General features: G+C 35.6%; 1 protein-coding gene across 2 annotated transcripts in view; it reads left to right on the plus strand.

Moving 5' to 3' along the window:
- The first annotated feature begins 1,253 nt into the window (after window positions 1–1,253).
- The window catches only part of LOC307182551 (protein SIX6OS1), a 54,801-nt gene continuing 34,430 nt past the window's right edge, over window positions 1,254–21,624 (plus strand). For both annotated transcript variants that reach the window (XM_079913899.1, XM_079913900.1), the window contains exons 1-5: window positions 1,254–1,267; window positions 2,235–2,296; window positions 2,394–2,450; window positions 3,453–3,579; window positions 7,313–7,402. In XM_079913899.1, the coding sequence (XP_079770025.1) occupies window positions 2,248–2,296; window positions 2,394–2,450; window positions 3,453–3,579; window positions 7,313–7,402 (323 nt within the window). In that variant the 5' untranslated portion in view covers window positions 1,254–1,267; window positions 2,235–2,247. The remainder of the gene's footprint in view (window positions 1,268–2,234; window positions 2,297–2,393; window positions 2,451–3,452; window positions 3,580–7,312; window positions 7,403–21,624) is intronic.

Genomic DNA, 21,624 nt, shown 5'->3' on the forward strand with positions numbered 1-21,624 from the left:
AATTTATTATTTAAAACTCTCCAGTAGATGGAACATCTTCATCTTCATTGCTTTTCCAGAAGGAATTTTCACAATGGAATAAGGGGTAGTGGAGTTGGTAGAACTCAGGTATATTTTTATGAGAGTAATTAGGATATGCATAAATGTGAATGTAAATGCAAATAAATTGATTTTCAGGTCTCAGTAAGGTGGTGTTTCTCGGTTTCCACAATTTTACATAAAAGAATCTACTATTAAGTTGAAGTGGATCAGCTCTTTTGACCTGTCACATTTTCTTGACAGTCATAGCAAAGCAGTGCTAGCAAGACTAATGATAACTGAGACTTCATATCCATTCTCTCATACCTTCCTAAAAAGGGATAGCTAATAAATATAAACAAGTATAAGAATAAAGCTTCTAAATCTCTTATGTCATCAAATTAGCCTTGATGACTATCATTAATACTAATGAGCAGCATTACATCACATTATAATAAAATTGGTTATGCATATATGATCTGAAGTACTTAAGCAAACAAATCTCTGAAAGTATCTTTTTCATTTTAATAATCTGTGAAACAGGTTGTTGGGAATTGAGGCAACTATTTACATCATTTAGTATTAAGAATATTTTCACCAGAAATACACCAATAATGAAGGCAGTTTGGGGGACTATTTGTTTAATCATTGTGAACAAGTTATAAACCATAAATAATTTATAAATTATAAATAAAGTGAACTCTTTATTTCACCTTGTATATGCAAAGTCTAAGCATAAATTACCCAAAGACAGCATTTTGGACAGAAAATATTAATGTGCATTTCATTTCAAACTAAATAAATGAGTCACTCTCAAAACATTTTGTTGAAAGAAAACGTATTTGAATTCTTATACTTGCTTTTCAAGAAGTTTTGAATGCTGAATGCGAAATTGAATTTTGACGATTGGAGTGGTTTTTGTTTTCATGTTAAAAGTTAATATAAATTTTAGTGCTGTTCTCCACAATATATTTTAAACTGTTATTTCACAAGCGGAATGGATAGCCTTAAAAAAAAAAAAAGAACCAGCCCCTGACAGGTTCCCTAGCCTGGTTTTAGGGCTTCTGACCCCAGCACACCCTTCTGGGGCGGTGGGATGCTGGGTTCTCGCTTCGCCGCGGGAGGGAGGAGGGGGCGCCGCCGCACAGATCTCGCGTGGAGTTGCGTCTTTCTCTTCAGCGTGATCTGCAGCTCCGGCCGTGGGCTTTGTCGCGCTGGTTGGGCCCGAGCGGGGCCGAGCGGGGTCAAGGTTGGGCTTGGGTCGTTCTGTGTCGCGACCTGCTGTAGTGTCCTCGGCGCTCGCGACCCTGACTAGAGTCTGGGATCCGGGAAGGAAGGGTGGGCGTTCGGGTCCCAGAGGGGCGGCTGAGGTGGGTGGGAAAGAACTGCGTGTGGCGGTTATTCCTTAGGCAGGCGGCCCTGAGGGGTTTGGGGGGTTGGCGGGCCCTGTCCCGGATGTACGACCGGAGGTCGCGTTCTGGGGGCTTCCCAGCGCGTGGCCTCGCCCTTGGCCACACTGCCGCCCGAGGCTTCGGGGGCCGCCGTGTGGCCGGAGTTTCGGGGGCGGACTCGGGTGAGGAGAAGCGAGTAGGCTGTGAAGGTAGTCGGCGAGCGAACTCCTCGCTTCAAAACGCGCGGGAAGAGTAGCTCCTCGACTCTGCGGGTAGCGAGTGATCCAAACCCCGTCATACGCGTATTTTTTTTTTTTTTTTTAATGCGTCTTGGTAGTCCAGTGAATACCTCCGCTGTTGGATTCTCGGTGGTAAATTCGCAAGTGTCAAATTGCACGGTTCCTGTAGGTTTTACTTCGCTGTTGGTGACTGACTTTCTCTAAGAGTTTTTCAGCGTGTAGTAGTACGCACGCCGAGAAAGGACATATTCAGAGATATTTATTTTAAAGGCATATCCTTTTAAGAAATCTGGATGTCCGTGGACTCCAGAATATCCAATAACTTATGGCACGACCATGTATAAACAATTATGAAGTTTCAGTCATGCAACGACATTCAATTTATTTTATTATAGATAACTGTATACATTTATTTTAATATATATAACGACACTCATTTATTAAATACCTGCTAGAGCTCTGCCCAGTACCGGGATGAAGGTATCTCTTCCCTCCCCACTTTGTGCCCCACCCACATTTTTATGTAATAATGCTATGTCAAAAGGTTGTTTTTAGAAAACCCTTCCTTATTATTATTTTTTTTTAGCAAAGTATCCAAGATGAATGACAGCCTATTTGTCAGTTTGGACAGACTTTTGCTAGAATTTGGTAGGTATAAAATGGAAGTAAAAAGTAGATAACTATTTGTATTATCATTGGACATTTTAACAATAAAATGAAGTCACAAAAGAGTAATTTATTTTAGTTTTCCAGTATGAACAAGATATAAGTACTAAAGAAGATATGATTCAACGAATTAATAGTAAGTAGTTTTGCATGACAAAGATTTTTTTTTTTTTATGGAATGTAAGGTATTATGCTGTTGCCTTGTTTAGGGTAATTTATAGTTGGCATTAGAACTTTTCCCCTGGTTCTATCTAGTGACTAATAATGAGCTATTTACCCTATTTTTTCAATAATTTTCTGTATTCAGTGTTTATTTATTTTGTGTTTAAGAATTTTGTTTTAAGTAGATATCACCCTTAATGAAATACAATTGAAAATGTTATTTTTCTCAAGTAACACAGGTTATTTTAAACATTAGAGTGAAAATTTTAAAATATTTTTAGAAATCATCAAAAGTCAGTGGCCAGGATTAATGGAAGCCACATTTTCAGGAATGCTAATTATGAAAATTAATATTATGAGTGGAATGACAAAGCAGATTACATAAATATAGTATTTTAAGATCCTACATAAAAACTATCAAAAGAAACTACACTCAATAATTTCTTAATAGTTCTGAAAGGTATTATAGAATTTGGTTATCTTTTCTGCAGCAAAAAAGGATATTGGATATTAAGAATTTATTTTAATCTTTTTAAGAAATTACATTTTATTTTTAGCTTGTGTTTACTCACTATAACAAAGAAATAAGTGAGTTGAAGGTGCATTAAATAATGACATGGAACTGATGAATAGAAATTACACATTTGTCAAAAACAAAACTCTTATGTTAGTATCATATGAGTAAATGTTTACATGAACTCATAGCATCATAAGATGCCATTGATCTTAGATATTACTTAATCCAGCCCCCTTACATTAAAGATGTGGGACAGGGGACGTTTATTTCTCTTCAATCTAAAACACAAATTCTTAGCTTCTGGGTCTAGGAGCAAGCCTGACTCTGGTCCTGTGCTTTTTAGTATAGGGCCCTTCCCATCTCAAGCTTCACTTCCTCTCCATTCTCTGGTTCTCCTTTTCTAGGTCAGTTGCCATACCTTTTTTTCTACTGTATTTATTTTGAATTTATGATTTCCAGAATGCTTTGAAGATATTAAAGAAAACAAAGCGACCATTTGTAAGATACATGAAACTATAAATACAACAGATGAGGAAATCGGTCATTACTGTAAACATAGTAAGGAGATCGAAGACAACTGTAGTAAGTGAGTATTTTAAAGAAATTTTCAATAGTTGTCATTAGATTCTCTTATTCGAGGTTTTTGAGTTTATAGTTGAAGACACTGTTGCTTTAAAGTAGTATTTTATATTAGGAAAATGATGAAGCAAGTCTTAAATTTCCTTGTTACATGCCACTGTAAAAGGGATCACAGAAGTTTCAAAAGAAAAATAGAAGAGCTGTAAGATCTAATTCAGATCCAGTTAGTCTAAATACAGTATGTTGAATAATCTAGGCTCAGTATAGAAAATTCCGATTAGATAAATAAATTTGAAATAATTTCCATCTTCGAATTTTCAAGATGTTATTTTTGTCTAAGGGAACCTAGCCTAAAATTAGTAGCTTTTCAAAATAAAACTATTTAGTAAGTTAAGAATTCTTTCAATATAGCTTCAGGTTCTGGATTCTAGTAGTTACATCTATTATAAGACAAACATCTTGAAACAAAGACTTGTTAATGGAACTTAATTGTATGGACAGGTACTTAAAAAAATAAAATGTTTAGTTTTCTGTATTTAATTTTATGTTGATCACTGTCTTTGTAATAAGTACTATATTAAGAATCATATTTGTTTTAAAATATTTTGTTATTTAAAAATTTCATAAACTTTTTGGTTTTCCCTCATTACTTTTTTTATATTGGTTTTAAAATTTTATAAAAGTAACACATGCCTAGTATAAAAATTCAAAGACTATACAAATGTATGGAGTAAAAAGGTTTTCCCTGCCTGTAGTCCCCATCCCCACCCTGTCCTCTTCCTTACAGGTGATCACTCTTAACAGTGAGTACCCTTCCAGACCTTTTAAAATATATATTCAACATCACTATTACATATGTTTATATATACATCTACCTGTATATTTGCCTTCCTTTTTTAAAAAATGCGATCATACCATACTTATTTTTCAACTTGTTTTTTAAATTTAACAATATGTAATGTAAATGGTACTATACATGTAATGATTATGTATGGATTTCATTCTTTTTTTTTTAACAGCTCCATAGTATTTTATAGTATTGATGTATCCTAAGTTATTTAACCATTCTCCTATTAATAGACATTTAGGTTATTTCCAGTTCTTTCCTATTATAAACAACATGTACAGGTATCCTTCCATATTTCTAGACCAGTTGCTATAGAATGACCTCCTGGAAGTGAAATTGCCAGGTTGAAGAGTATGCATGTTTAAATATTTGATAAGTAATGCCAAACTGCTCTCCCAAAATAATTATACTAATTTATACTTTCACCAACAATATATGAGAGTTTCTATTCCTCACACCCTTGCTAACACTGAAATTATCAATGTTTAAATTTTTTGGCAATCTGATCAACGAAAAAACTACATATTGTTGAACTTTTTCTTTTAGTTTGATTTAGGTTTATGGTAGTTAAGTTTTACCAGTGGTTTCCCTCAAGTAGCTGCAAAGGGTGCTGGAAAAGTACTGGTAGTTTCCCCGCAGAACCTACTGTGTCCAAGATGTACTTTACTTTAAACAAGATTATTCTCTGCTGGGTTCTGAGGGCAGTTAGTAGGATCTGTTGATTTTAGGATCTGTTGATTTTAATGCATGAATACCTCTAGTTCATGATTTCAGCATGCTGGTTAAGAGGTTTAAATGTGAAATATGAATTCATGAAAGTATTAGAAGAAAATATAGGTGACTATAATCTTTGAGAGAGCAAGACCTTCCTAAGTATGTCATCAAAGGTAGAAACCACATAGGAAACAATGGATAAATATGACACATGCAAATTAAAAAGAAAAACACCTCAAAATGATACAAAAAGCAAAAGGATAAGGTAGGAAAATGTTAAAGAAGGGTTAATTTTTAAAATATAAAGTGCTTGTAGAAATTAATAAGAAAGAGCCAAAGTCCCATTAGAAAAATAAGCAAAGAAGGTAAACAGGTAAATACCAAAATGAAGAAATGTATGTCTAATAAATGTGAACAAATGCTCAATCTTACTAATAATCAAAGACATCCAAATTAAAGCAATAATAAAATACTATATATTCTTTTGCCTTTAAGTTTTGCAGAAATTTAAAGAAGGATAATACCCAATGTTGGCCAGGAAATAAGAAAATCACCCCTCTCATACACTGTAGGAATGTACACTGGTATATACCTTTTGGATGACATATAAGTATACTTCAAAGGCTTTAAAAATAAGCATGACTTTTGATTAAACAGTTCCATTTCTGATAATTTTTCATAAGGAAATAATTAAGCATTTTCTCAAAGATGTACAACAAGGTATTTATTTCAACTTTTTTACGATAGGAAAACATTGCAAGCAACTCAAATGTTCAACATTAGGTGATTGTTCAGATGAATTTTGGTATATCCATATGAATGAACAGTAGGCAGCCCATTAGTTTATGATATAAGTGAATATTGACATGGAAAGGTGTTAACAGTGTATTACAAATTGAACAAAACATTAAAACAACATTCATAGAATAAACTCAATTTAGTAATTGTGTATTTATGTGTAATTTAAAAAGTTTAGAAATATGTACATCAAAATGGTTACAGTGAATATCTTTTTAGTGAACATGTATTTCTTATGGAATTTAAAAAATATTCAGAATGTGTGTATATATAACCTTTGACCTTATAATTCTATTTTGGGGAATATTGCCTAAGGAAATGGTTGCAAACTCAGACAAGTGTTTAAGTACAAGTTTTTAAGAGAAATTTAGACTAACCAAAATGGCCAACAATATTGGAATGGTTGGATAAATTGTGTAATATGTTGTATTTATTAAAACTTTTACAATGAATTCTTAGTGACAAAGAAAATGTATATATTGATAGTTTAAAAGTAAGTGATAAAGGATGATATGTTGTATATGTGAATATGATCTCAAAGATGTTAAACTATATACTTATGGTAAAATCTGGAAATAATTTATTAAAATAATATCAATATTAGTAGTTATTATTCAGTGTTGAGAATATAGATGATAATTATTTTCTTATGTATACTTTTCTGTTCTTCCAAAATGGGTATGCATACTTTTTGAATCTGAAAAAATAAAAAAGATTAGAAAAAAGAGCTAGAGGAAATATTTGAACAATACTTAGAATGTAAGCTGCCATGGTGTATACTTAATTTTAGATTTTTCACACTGGCAACATTTTTTGAGTCATGTAAGAAAACAAATGTATAAGTTGAATATTCATTTTATTCTTACTGTCTGATTTTATAATTCATTATGGTCTAGTTTCTTTCTTTCAAGTTCAGGAGGGTATAAAACTTTCTATAAGACTTTCTAAATTTCAAAGGAGAAAAAAGCCTCTCTTTATCCCTTATCCTAGCTCTTTAAATGTTTACTCCAAAAGAATTTCTTAGCTAAGATCTTAGAAGTATGATGAGGAACAAAGCCTGATGTTGGAGCGTTGCAGAGTATATTCCAGAAATGCCATAGTAATACACAGTCCATCCATGTCACATTTGTTCCTTCCCTAGTCATGGTTCCAAAACAAGCTTTATGTAAAAATTAATCGATATTGATATTTGAGCATATGTATGATTGCATGAATGGTCATAGTGGTGGTGATCGGAGATGGGAATGTTTTTCTTGATGTAAGCTTGTTTTTTCCAGGAAAGGAAAGATTTGTTTATCTTTAAATGGTTACATTCATTTTTATTATTTCTTAAATTAGTTTATCATTCTGAGATGCTAATTACAGTATTTTTTTTCCATAGCTGGAGGCCAACATGTGATATATTTCATAAACATGAAGACTATATGAAGGACCAGTTTACTATTTATCAAGAAACTGTTGAAAAAGACAGGTACAGTACATATATTAATTTAAGCTTATCAATTCTATAACTTAGTATTAATAAAATATTCTTTGCAAAAATATTAATTGAAAAATTTTTTTAGTTTATTTATTTTTAAAGCAAATTCAGTGTTTTGGACTCTGGTTGTCACTGTTGGCCTACCTATTTGTTATAAAGCTCTACCCAACCTTTGATATATTTAAATATATCCTTAGAAACTATTTATCAGTAGCAGTTATAAGGCAGAGTGCTTCAATTAATATTTTTTATGACTGAATTGCTATAGTCAAACATCTGGGGGAGTAGTTAGCTGTATAATTAGCTTATGAAAAATTTGGAGTGTTGACTTTTGAAGGGTATATTTATATTGAACTTGTTTTTCGGAGTGCTGATTTAGTGGGGTGTTATATTCTGACAGAGAAATACTATTGGGTTGGCCAAAAATTAAGATGTTACGGAGAAATCCGAATGAACTTTTTGGCCAACCCAATAATATTTGTGTGGGCTTATTTTATTATGTGTTAAATCACCTGGTTTGGGGGAGTAAATGTAATTAATGAATATAATGAAACAAGGTGAGGAACTTTGAACACATTATATAGCATTATAATTTCGCTTAATTTAAAAAATTGAAATGTTTTTATTTTTAACATAATTGGACAAGAGCACTGTTGATTTAATTTTTATTTATTTATCTTACTACTTTCCCCCTAGCTTTATTGAGGTATAATTGACACATAGCAGTAAGTCTGAGGTGTAAAACATGATTTAATACATGTGTGTATTGTGACATGATTACCACAATAAGGTTAGGTAACACATCTATCACTCTATTATATTTTTTGTAGTGAGAATATTTAAGATTTACTCTTTTAACAACTTTCAAGTATATAATACAGTATTATTATATTCACCATGCGTTATATTAGATCCCCAGAACTTATTCAGCTTTTAACTGGAAGCTTGTACTCTCTGACCAACATCTTTTCATTTCCTCTACCCGTCAGCCCCTGGAAACCACCATTATACTCTCTGCTTCTATGAATTCAGCTTTTTTAAAAGATTTTACATATAAGTGAGATCATAACAGTATTTGTCTTTGTCTGACTTATTCAGTTAGCATAACACTCTCAAGGTCCATCTGTGTTGTCACAAATGGCAGGATTTCCTTCTTTTTTAGTGGCTAAATAACATTCCATTTTTATATATATCACATTCAAAAAATCTATTCATCTGTCAGTGGACACTTAGGTTGTTTCCATGTCTTGGCCATTGTGAATAATGCTTCAATGAACATGGTGCAGATATCTCTTTGGGATAGTGATTTTATTTCCTTTGAATATGTAACTAGAAGTGGGATTACTGGATCATATGGCTTTTCTATTTTTAATTTTTTGAGGTGCCTCCATACTGTTTTCCATGGTGGCTGTATCAGTTTACATTCCCACCACCGGTATACAAGGGTTCCCTTTTCTCTACATCCTTGCCAACACCTATCTTTTGTCTTTCGGTAATAGCCATTCTACACATATGAGGTACTATCTCATTGTGGTTTTGATTTGCATTTCTCTGATAATTGGTGGTATTGAGCATCTTTTCATGTACCTGTTGACTATTTGTCTTCTTTGGAAAAATGTCTCTCAGCCCTTTGCCCATTTTTAACTTGGATTATTAGTCTTTTTGCTATTCAGTTGTGTGAGTTCCTTATGTATTTTGGATATTAACCCCTTATTGGATATATGGTTTGCAAACATTTTCTCCCATTCTATAGTCTGCCTCTTCATTTTGTTGATTGATTCTTTTGCTGTGCAGAAGCTTTTATAGTTTGATGTAGTCCCACTTGTTTATTTTTGCTTTTGTTGCTTGTGCTTTTGGTATCATATCCCCAAAAATCATTGTCAAAACCAACATCAAGGAGATTTTTTCCCTAGGAGTTTTATGATTTCAGGTCTTACATTTAATTTAAGTCTTTAATCCGTTTTGAGTTCATCTTTATGAGTGGTATAAGATAGGGGTCCAGTTCCATTCTTTTGCATGTGGCTATCCAGTTTTCCCAGCATTGTTTATTGCAGACTATCCTTTCCCCATTGAGTATTTTTGGCTTCCTTTCCAAATATTGATTGACTGTATATGCATGGATTTATTTCTGGACTCTTGATTCTGTTCCATTGGTTTATCTGTCTGTTTTTATGCCAATACTATGCTTTTTTTGTTTGTTTGTTTGTTTGTTTTGGCGGTACGCCGGCCTCTCACTGTTGTGGCCTCTCCCGCTGCGGAGCACAGGCTCCGGATGCGCAGGCTCAGCGGCCATGGCTCATGGGCCCAGCCGCTCCACGGCATGTGTGATCTTCCCAGACCGGGGCACGAACCCATGTCCCCTGCATCGGCAGGCGGACTCTCAACCACTGGGCCACCAGGGAAGCCCGATGCTATTTTGATTACTATATCTTTGTAGCATAGTTTGAAATGAGGAAGTGTGATGCTTCCACCTTTGTTTTTTTTTGAGATTTCCAGAAATTGACTATTTGGGGCCTTTTGTGGTTCCATACAAATTTTGGGATTTTTTTTCTATTTCTGTGAAAAATGCCATTGTAATTTTGATGAGATTGCATTGAATTTTTAGATAGCTTTGGGTAGTATGGATATTATAACAGTATTAATTCTTATGATCTGTGAGCACAGAATATCTTTCCATATTTATGTCTTCTTCAGTTTCTTTCATAGTGTCTTACAGTTCTCAGTGTACAAATCTTTCACCTTCTTGGTTAAATTTATTCCTAAGTTTTTAAATGTGTTTGATGCTACTGTAAATGGGATTGTTTTCTTTATTTTTTTTTCAGGTAGTTCGTTGTTTGTGTATAGAAGTGCAACTGATTTTTGTCTGTTGATTTTGTATCCTGAAACTTTATTGAATTTGTTGATTAGTTCTAATAGGTTTTTGGTGGAGTCTTAGAATTTTCTATATATTGATATAAGGATATACTATTTACAAACAGACCATTTCACTTTTTCCTTTCCTATTTGGATGCCTTTTATTTCTTTTTCTTGCCTAATTGCTTTAACTAGCTCTTCCAGTATTATATTGAATAAGAGTGGTGAGAATGGCACCTTTGTCTTGTTTCTGATTTTGGAGGAAAAGCTTTTAGCTATTTACCATTGAGTATGATATTAGTTATGGACTTGTCATATATAGCCTTTATTATGTTGAGGTATACCCAATTTATTGAAAGTTTTTATTATGAAAGGGTGTCCGATTTTGCCAAATACTTTTTCTGCATCTACTGAGATCATATAATTTTTATCCTTCACTCTATTAATGTGGTATTTCATGTTTAATTATTTGTGTATATTGAACCATCCTTGCATCCCAGGATAAATCCCATTTCGTATTCGTGTATGATTCTTTTAGAGTGCTGTTGAATTTGTTTGCTAGTATTTTTTTTTGAGAATTTTTTCATCCATATTCATCAGGAATATTGGCTTCTAGTTTTCTTTTCTTGTAGTGTCCTTATTTGGCTTTTTATCAGGGTAATGCTGGCCTCATAAAATGAATTGGAGAGTGTTTTCTCTTCTTCCATTTTTTGGGAAGAGTTTGAGAAGGATTGATGTTAATTCTTCTTTAAATGTTTGGTACAGTTTACCAGTGAAACCATCTGGTCCTGGGCTTTTCTCTGTTGGGAGGGTTTTGATTACTGCTTCTATCTCCTTGCTACGAATTGACCTGTTCAGATTTTTAAATTTTTTTCATAATTCAATCTTGGTAGGTTGTATGTTTCTAGAAATTTATCCATTTCTTTTAGGTTATCTAATTTGTTGTCCTATAATTGTTAATAGTAGCCTCTTAAGAGCTTTTGTATTTCTTTGGTGTCAGGTATATTATCTCCTCTTTCATTTATAACTTTGAGTCCTCTCTCTTTCCCTTGGCTAGTCTAGCAAAAGGTTTGTAAATTTTGTTTATCTTTTCAAAAAAGCATCTTTTTTTAAAAAAAAAAGCAACTTTTTGTTTCATTGATGTTTTCCTGTTGTCTTTCATGTCTCTAGTCCATTTATTTCTGCTCTAACCTTTGTTATTTCCTTCTTTCTGCTATCTTTATGGTTAGATTATTCTTCTTTTTCTAATTCCTTGGGAAGTGACCTTCTTTGTCTCTTGTGACTGATTTTGACTGAAAGTCTATCTTATCTGATATAAGTATAAGCACTTCTGATTTCCTTTGGTTACATTTGTATGGAATATCTTTTTCTATCCCTTCACTTTCAGCTCATGTGTTTCATTAAAGCTAAAGTAAGTTTCTTGCAGGCAGCATATTGTTGGGTCTTGTTTTTTTTAATCCACTCAGCCACTCTTTGTCTTTTGAATTTAGTCTATTTACATTTAAAGTAATTATTGATAGGTATGGACTTACTATTGCCATTTAATTAATCGTTTTCTGAGTGTATTTTTAGTCCCTTTGTTCCTTTCTTCCTCTCTTGCTGTCTTCCTTTGCGATTTTTTTTTTGTAGTGGTATGCTTTAATTCCTTTCTCTTTCTTTTTTGTGTATCTACTATAAATTTTTTCTCTGTGGTTACTGTGACGCTTACATAAAACATCTTATAGATATAACAGACTTATTGATAACAAGTAACCTTCAATTGCATACAAAGACTGCACTTTTACTTCTCCTCCCCCCACATTTAATGCTATTGATGTCATACTTTATATTGTGCATCCATTAACAAATTATTGTAGCTATAATTTTAATAATATTTTAAACTTTCATACTAGAGATTAAAGTGATTTGCATACTATCATTACAGTATTATGGTATTCTGAATTTGAGTATATATTCACCTTTACCATTAAGTTTTATTCTTTTATATGTTTTCATGTTGTTACTTAGCATCCTTTTATTTCAGCTTGAAAAACTCGCCTTAATATTTTCTAAAAGGTCATAGTAATGAACTCCTTTAGTGGTAATGAACTCTCTTAGCTTTTGTCTGTCTGGGAATGTCCTTATTTTTCCTTCATTTCTAAAGGACAGTTTTGCTGGGTGTAGTATTTTTGGTTGGCAGTTTTTTCTTTCAGTACTTTGAATATGTGATCCCATTCTCTTCTGGCCTGGAAGGTTTGTGCAGAGAAATCTCCTGATGACATTACAGGGGTTCCCTAGTGATGAGTTATTTTTCTCTTGATGCTTTCAAAATTCTTTTTGTCTTTGCATTTTAACATTTTGATTATAATGTGTCTTGGAGTAATCTTCTTTGGGTTGATCTTGCTTGGGGTCTTTTGGGCTTCCTGTACCCAGATGTCTATCTCTTTCCTAATATTTGGGAAGTTTTCAGCTATTATTTCTTTTCTTTTTTAAAAATTCTTGTTGGGGTATAATCAATTTACAATGTTGTGTTAGTTTCAGGTACACAGCAAAGTGAATCTGTTATACAAATACAGATATCCACTCTTTTTTAGATTCTTTTCCCATATAGGCCATTACAGAGTATTGAGTAGAGTTCCTTGTACTATACAGTAGGTCCTTATTAGTTATCTGTTTTTTTTAAAATAAATTTATTTATTTATATGTTTATCTTTGGCTGCGTTGGGTCTTCGTTGCTGCGCACAGGCTTTCTCTAGTTGCAGCGAGCAGGGGCTACTCTTCGTTGTGGTGTGCGGGCTTCTTATTGTGGTGGCTTCTCTTGTTGTGGAGCATAAACTCTAGGCGTGTGGGCTTCAGTAATTGTGGCACATGGGCTCAGCAGTTGTGGCTTGTGGGCTCTAGAGTGCGCTCTCAGTAGTTGTGGTGCATGGACTTAGTTGCTCTGTGGCATGTGAGATCTTCCCGGACCAGGGCTCGAACCCATGTCCCCGTGCAGGTGGATTCTTAACCACCGTGCCCCCAGGGAAGCCCTAGTTATCTGTTTTATATATAGTAGTGTGTATGTGTCAATTCCAATCTTCCACTTTATCTCTCCTACCCCAACCTCTGGTAACATAAGTTTATTTTCTACATCTGTAACTCTATTTCTGTTTTGTAGATAAGTTCATTTGTAGCCTTTTTTAAGATTCCACATATAAGTGATATCATATGATATTTGTCTTTCTCTATATGACTTACTTGACTCAGTATGAGAATCTCTAGGTCCATCCATGTTGCTGCAAATGGCATTATTTTGTTCTTTTTTATAGCTGAGTAATCAGCTATTATTTCTTTAAATAAGCTTTCTGCCTCTTTCTGTCTCTCTTTTCTCCTTCTGGGACTTCCGTGATGCAAATATTTGTTTGCTTTGCAGTGTTCCATAATTTATGTAGATTTTCTTCACTGTTTTTCATTCTTTTTCTTTTTGTTCCTCTAAGTAGCTAATTTCAAATGAATAGTCTTTGAGTTTGCCGATTCTTTCTTTTATATGATCAAGTCTATTATTGATGCTCTCTGTTGAATATTTCAGTCCTGCTATTGTGTTCTTTAGCTCCACAGTTTCTGTTTGGTTCTATTTTATGGTTTCTATTTCTTTATTAAACTTCTCATTTTGTACATGCATTGTTTTCCTGATTTCGTTTAGTTGTCTGTGTTCTCTTGTATTTTATTGAGTTTCTTTAAGATGATTACTTTGAATTCTTTTCAAGGCAAACTGTAGATCTCCATTTCTTTGGGGTCAGTTACTGAAGATTTATTACTTTTCTTTTGATGGTGTCATGTTTGCCTAATTCTTTGTGATATGCTTAGCCTTGCATTGGTGTCCGTGCACTTGAACGAACAAACACTTCTTCCAGTCTTTACAGTCTGGTTTTGGGAGGTAAAGACCTTCTCTTGTTGGTTTCCTGGGCTGATGGGGTTACCTATAGAACTGCAGTTGTGCTGGGTTGGAGCTGATTTTGAAGCTGTCATTGAGTTTGTAGTGGGATCCATGGTTGGTGTGCTTGTTACCAGGGGCTCAGGCAGGTATGGATCCTGTCTGGTCCCTGGGTGGGTGAGACTTCCTCCAGTACTTTGTTCAGTCGAATAGTACTGGGACAAAGGTCTGATTCAGGTTCCACAGTTGGGTCCTTAGTCAGCAGGCATATTACCAAGTGTGTAGACAAGTTTGTCTCCCAGCAAGTCCCTGGGAGAGTTCATGCCTAGTCACTGAATGGATTCATGGGTGGTCAGGACTGGCCCTGGACTGTGGCTGAGAGGGGCTAGAACTGAGTCTCAGGGCTGTTTCAGATTTTGCAAACAAAACTGAGGTCTACAGTCCTGGTTCTCAAGGCACAGATAGGCATGTCTCCAACCTGCTCCCTCCGTGGGCTGGACTGCTCCCTGATTGTGGCTAGAGGAGCTGGAGCCAAGTATAGGGCCCTTTCAAGATCTCCAGGGGAGCATATAGCAGTATCTCTTTGGGTCCCTGGGCCAGAAGTTCTGTTAGTGCTAGACTGCTTGAGATCTAGAATCAAGTATGGGTCCTTTCATGATCTATGGGGTGCAGACAGGAGTGTCTCTTGCTTGAACCCTGGACCCGCAGTACTGTGGAAAAACTGTGCTGTGAGAGGGCTGGAACCAACTGTAGGGTGCTTTAGGATCTTTAGGGGCATAGACAGGAGTGTCTCCTGCTGGGTCTGTGTGCCAGTAGGATTCTTCAGTGACTGTGGCTGGGACAGGTTGGAATCTAGTTACAGGGCCCTTTCAGAATCTACAGTCTCACTGAGCTTGGCAGGTTTATCTCCTGGTATTCCCAGACTGTGGCCATGAAGGGCTGGAACTGGTTCACCTGCTACTTCTGAGACCACAGCCAGGACCAGGGTCTGTATGCCTATTGCCTGACACACAGGTAGGTGTGACTTCTCCCAGGTCCCTTGGTTTATGGGGCTGGTTACAGACCCAATGCTAGATAGGCCTGTAGCTGAGTTCTCAGGGGTACCGAGATGTTTTCTGGGTCTGTAGCCAGGACCACAGTCAGCAAGTTAAACCACCAAGATGTGAGTCCGTTTTATCAAAATGGCTTTCCTCAGTCTTGGACTGCACCAGGATTTCACAGTCTCCTACCTGGATTCCAAAGCTTCCACAAAGGCACTTTTGTCCATGGTTTGATGGCAAACTTTTATTGCTGAGGGGGGTGATATGCGCAAGGGGCATTTTATTCTGCCATCTTGCTGATGTCACTCCTATTCTAATATTCTAATTAAAAACACCCACACAAAATCTAGAATGCAGTACATTTCATATTAAAAACTGTGTCTTAAGGTAGGGACTCAGGTATAGATTTGGACTTCATTGGCATTTGAAATCATAAAAATAGATGAGATTGCCCAGGGAAAGTATAAAGCAAAAAGAAGAGAAAGCTGGAGTACATGATCATCCAAGAAATAGGCAGAGGGTAGAATTAACAAAGGAGACTGACTTTGTTATTTATAGGCCCCACTTCAATTCAAAAAGAATTTGAAATGATTTATATAAATAATACCATAGTGTTAAAATAAAGTTAGACATACAAATTGAGGCTATAGGGAAGTTAGGGTAATATAGGAAGATGAAGCCTTTGATCTGGATAGAAATTCATACGATATGGTCTTACACATTTGTTAGATATAGGCAAAATTAGGCTTTGAAATTCCTAATAGTAGTCAAAGCATTGTGGAAGTGTGATCAATTTGGAATTCAGAATATTCGTTTAAAAAACAGTTCAGGGCTTCCCTGGTGGCGCAGTGGTTGAGAGTCCGCCTGCCGATGCAGGGGACACGGGTTCGTGCCCCGGTCCGGGAAGATCCCACATGCCACGGAGCGGCTGGGCCTGTGAGCCATGGCCGCTGAGCCTGCGCATCTGGAGCCTGTGCTCCGCAGCGGGAGAGGCCACAACAGTGAGAGGCCCACGTACCGCAAAAACAAACAAACAAAAAAACAGTTCAGTTGCTTAGGATAAGCAGAGGTTTTTTCCCTAGTACTCAGACTTGAGAGAAATTTGTTCCCTGGATTCTCATAAAGGGGAAATTGTGCGATATGGTAGTCAGTATCTTCAGTGGCCTCCCTCAAATAAACACAATATGTATTACTGCTTTTTATAACATCTCTCAGTGCAAGCTATAGCTATAAAATATTATTTAAAATGATTCTATGAGGGGCTAAAGCAAACCAGTCCAATAAGTACCTCTCTGATAGTGTTTGTTGTGGATGACTTCTCTTAGCTAGCCAGAGGTATGGAAGTGAAAACAGCTATCTCTTTCTTTCTTAAACCAGCCACATAGGTTGATTGACTTGATGACTCAATACTATGTATTTATAAGAGGAAAAGAGTCCATTTGTTGGTATCATGGGTAATGAAGGAAGTAGAGGCACCAGCTACTTATTTCTCCTAATCTCCCATCCCTGTCCCAGGCATTCACGAAGACTGGCATTGCTGGCAAGAGATGAGATAGTAATGGCTCTTCTTGAATCATGGCTTGGGCTAGCAAGGTTCTTGTATGGAGTATATTAGAAGAATTGCCGTGAATATGCAGTCTGAACAGGGTAGATGGGGTGTGCTAATCTCATCTGAAACTGGTGTCACAGACTCAGTTTTCTTATAGGTATTTCCCTCCTTTTGGACTATTTTCCCAAAAAGTGAAGGCTTAATTAGCAAATATGCATTTAGAAGAATAGGAAGAAACTTGTTTTAGGCTAAACTACTTTATTTTGCATAAGGGGACAGAGTTTAGTAATATTAAGAAATTAAAACATTCTTAAGATTCAGACCTGCTGACCAGTAGAAGGCTGTTATCCTTTTCTTCTTACTATACAAGCAGTTTATGAATACTTCTTTTCTCATCTGCTAAGGCAAGATAATCATTGAAGTATCTTTTAAGAAATTCCCCCATATAGTATGGCTTGATTTAGAAAATTTATAAACTTTTGAGGAATATAAGGACTATATATTTTTAGAAAATTTTCTGTGAATGTTATTTTTTGAAAGTATGTATTTGTTAATAACTGGGTAAGAAAAGGATCCAAGAATATATTTTCTTTTTTTAAATTGAAGTATGGTTGATTTACAATATTTACAATATTGTGTTAGTTTCAGTGTACAGCAAAGTGATCAGTTTTATATATATAAATACATATATTTATATATATATATACACATTTTCCGATTGTTTTCCATTATAGGTTATTATAAGATATTGAATACAGTTCTCTGTGCTATACAGTAAAGCCTTGTTGTTTATCTGTTTTATATATGGTAGTGCATATCTGTTAATCCCATACTTCTTATTTATTCCTCCCCCTCTTTGGTAACCATAAGTTTGCTTTCTATGTCTATGAGTCTGTTTCTGTTTTGTAAATAAATTCATTTGTACTATATTTTTTTTTAGATTCCACATACAAGTGATATCATATGGTATTTGTCTTTCTTTGTCTGACTTACTTCACTTAGCATGATAATCTCTAGGTCCATCCCTATTGCCGCAAAAGGCATTATTTCATTGTTTTTTATGTCAGAGTAATATTCTATTATATATATATGCCACGTCTTCTTTATCCCTTCATCTGTTGATGGACACTTAGATTGCTTCTATATCTTGCCTATTGTAAACAGTGCTGCTATGATCATTGGAGTGCATGTATCTTTTCAAATTAGAGTTTTCATCTTTTACAGATATACGCCCAGTAGTGGTAACTCCATTTTTAGTTTTTTAAGGAACCTCCATATTGTTTTCCATAGTGGCTGCACTAATTTACATTCCCACCAACAGTGTAGGAGGGTACCCTTTTCTCCATCCCCTATCCAGCATTTATTATTTGTAGACTGTGAGGTGATACCTCCTTGTAGTTTTGCTTTGCATTTCTCTAATAATTAGCAGTGTTGAGCATCTTTTCATGTGTCTGTTGGCCATCTGTATGTCTTCTTTCGAGAAATGTCTATTTAGTCTTCTGCCCATTTTTTGATTGGGTTGTTTGTTTCTCTGATATTGAGTTGTATGAGCTCTTTGTATGTTTTGGAAATTAAGCCCCTGTCAGCTGCATTCTTTGCAAATATCTTCTCCCAGTCCGTGGGTTGTCTTTTTGTTTTGTTTATGGTTTCCTTTACTGTGTGAAAGCTGTTAAGTTTGATTAGGTCCCATTTGTTTATTTTTGCTTTTATTTTGCCTTGAGAGACTGACCCAAGGAAACATTGGTACGATTTATGTCAGAGAATGTTTTACCTATGTTCTCTTCTAGGAGTTTTATGGTGTCATGTTTTATATTTAAGTCTTTAAGCCATTTTGAATTTATTTTTGTGTGTGGTATGAGGGAGTGTTCTGACTTCATTGATTTACATGAGTCTGTCCAGCTTTCCCAACACCACTTGCTGAAGAGACTGTCTTTTCTCTATTGTATATTCTTGCCTCCTTGGTCGAAGATTAATTGGCCATAGGTGTGGGAGTTTATTTCTGGGTCCTCTATTCTGTTCCATCTCTATATGTCTGTTTTTGTGCCAGTACCACCCTGTTTTGATTACTGTAGCTTTGTAATATTGCCTGAAGTCTAGAAGGGTTATGCCCCCAGCTTTGTTCTTTTCCCTCAGGATTGCTTTGGCAATTCTGGGTCTTTTGTGGTTCCATATAAATTTTAGAATTATTTGTTCTAGTTCTGTGAAAAATGTCATGGGTAATTTGATAGGGATTGCATTAAATCTGTAGATTTGTTCGGGTAGTATGGCAATTTTCACTATATTAATTCTTCCAACCCAAGACCATGGGATATCTTTTCATTTCTTTAAATCATCTTCAGTTTCCTTCATCAGTGTTTTATAGTTCTCAGCATATAAATCTTTCACTTCCTTGGTTAGGTTTATTCCTAGCTTTTTTTTTTTTTTTGATGCAATGTGATTTTAAACAGGATTGCTTTTTTACTTTCTCTTTCTGATACTTCATTGTTAGTGTAAAGAAGTGCAACAGATTTCTGTATGTTAATCTTGTATCCTGATACCTTGCTGAATTCGTTTATCAGTTCTGGTAGTTTCTGTTTGGAGTCTTAAGGGTTTTCTGTAGAGTATCATGTTATCTGCATATAATGACAATTTTACCTCTTCCCTTCTAATCTGGATGCCTTTCATTTCTTTTTCTTGCCTGATTGCTGTGCCTAGGACTTCCAATAGTATGTTGAATTAAAGTGATGAGAGTGGGCATCCTTGTCTTATTCCAGCACTTAGCAGGAAGACTTTCAGCTTTCCACCATTTAGTATCATGTAAGCTGTGGATTTGTCATAAATGGCTTTTATTATGTTATGTTCCCTTTATACCCACTTTGGTGAGAGTTTTTATCATGAATAAATGTTGAATTTTATCAAATGCTTTTTCTGCCTCTGTTGAGATGATCATGTGGTTTTTGTATTTTCTTTTGTTGTTGTGGTGTATCACATTGATTGATTTGTGTTTGTTGAGCCATCCTTGTGACTCTGGGATGAATCCGATTTGATTATGGTGTATGGCCCTTTTTATGTGTTGTTGGACTTGGTTTGCTAATATTTTGTTGAGGATTTTTGCGTCTACATTCATCAAAGATATTGGCCTGTAATTTTCTTTTTTGGTAGTGTCTTTTTCTGGTTTTGGTATCAGGGTGATGGTGACTTCATAGAATGACTTTGGGAGTGTTCTCTCCTCTTCAGTCTTTTGGAAGAGTTTGAGAAGGATAGATATAAGTTCTTTGTATGTTTGGTAGAATAACCCAGTGAAGCCATCCAGTACTGGACTTTTGTTTGCAGGGAGCCTTTTTTATTACAGATTCTATTTCACTTCTAGTGATCAGTCTGTTCAACTTATCTATCTTCTTGATTCAGTTTTGGCAGGCTGTATGTTTCTAGCAACTTGTCCATTTCTTCTAGGTTGTCAAATTTGTTGGCATATAACTGTTCACAATATTTTCTTAGTAATTTTTTGTATTTCTATGGTGTTGTTACTGAGTCCAAGCTCACTCTGCTTGCCACATGGCAGGCCAGTAAATCGGGAGAAGAGGTGTTGAGGCAAGGAATAGTGACTTTATTCGGAAAGCCAGCAGACCAAGAAGATGGCAGACTAGTGTCTTAGAAGAACCATCTTATTGGGGTCTGGATGCCAGTTTCTTCTATAGAACAGAGAGGGGACAGAGGTGAGGAAGTAAAGTAAAAAGGCCATAAGTCTTGCAGATATCTCCTGGAATAGCCAGCCTTGGGAAGGGAATGTGTTAATTTCTTCTTTCTTGCAGCCATTAATAGGTGGACAGGGTCAGGATGTTTCCCTGAACAAAGGCACTTTGGTTTAACATTCAGGCAGAGGGGCAGGTTCCCTGAAGCAGACCATTATGTATAGACAGTAACCTTTTAGTGAACAAAAGCAGCAGGAAGCAAAGGTTAAAGTAAGAGAAACAGATCCAACATGTAGTCAGATTTGTTCATCCCCGTAACAATATTGGTTATTTCTCCTCTTCCATTTCTTATTTATTTGTATCCTGTCTCTTTTCTTCTTGGTGAGCTTGGCTAGAGGCTTGTCAATTTCATTTATCCTTTCAACTATCTCTTGGTTTTATTGATTTTTTTCTTTTTTAAATCTCCATTTATTTATTTCCTCTCTGGTCTTTATTATTTCCTTCCTTCTGCTGAATTTAGGTTTTATTTGTTGTTTTTTTTTTCTAATTCTTTTAGGTGGTAGGTTAGGTTGTTTATTTAAGATTTTTCTTGGGGCTTCCCTGGTGGCGCAGTGGTTGAGGGTCTGCCTGCCGATGCAGAGGACACGGGTTTGTGACCCGGTCTGGGGGGATCCCACATGCCGCGGAGCGGCTGGGCCCGTGAGCCATGGCCGCTGAGCCTGCGCGTCCGGAGCCTGTGCTCCGCAACGGGAGAGGCCACAGCAGTGAGAGGCCCGTGTACCGCAAAAAAAAAAAAAAAAAAAAGATTTTTCTTGTTTTTGGAAGAAGGCCTGTATTACTATGAACTTCTCTCTTAGAACTGCTTTTTCTGCATCCCATAGATGTTGTATGGTTGTGTTTTCATTGTCGTTTGTTTCGAGGTATTTTTAAATTTCCTCTTTGATTTCATCACTGACCCTTGGTTTTTTAGTGGCATGTTGTTTAGTCTCCATGTAATCATTTTTTTCTCATTTCTCTTTCTGTGGTTGATATCTAGTTTCATACCGTTGCACTCAGAAAAGTTGCTTGAAATAATTTCTGTCCTCTTAAATTTGTTGAGGCTTGTTTTGTGTCCTGGTATGTGGTCTATCCTAGGGAATGTTCCATGTGCTCTTGAAAAGAATGTGTATTTTGTTTTTTTTTTGGATGTAATGTCCTGTAGATATCAA

The sequence above is a fragment of the Stenella coeruleoalba genome (assembly GCF_951394435.1).
Source record: "Stenella coeruleoalba genome assembly, chromosome: 2".
In the NCBI taxonomy this organism is placed as follows: domain Eukaryota; kingdom Metazoa; phylum Chordata; class Mammalia; order Artiodactyla; family Delphinidae; genus Stenella; species Stenella coeruleoalba.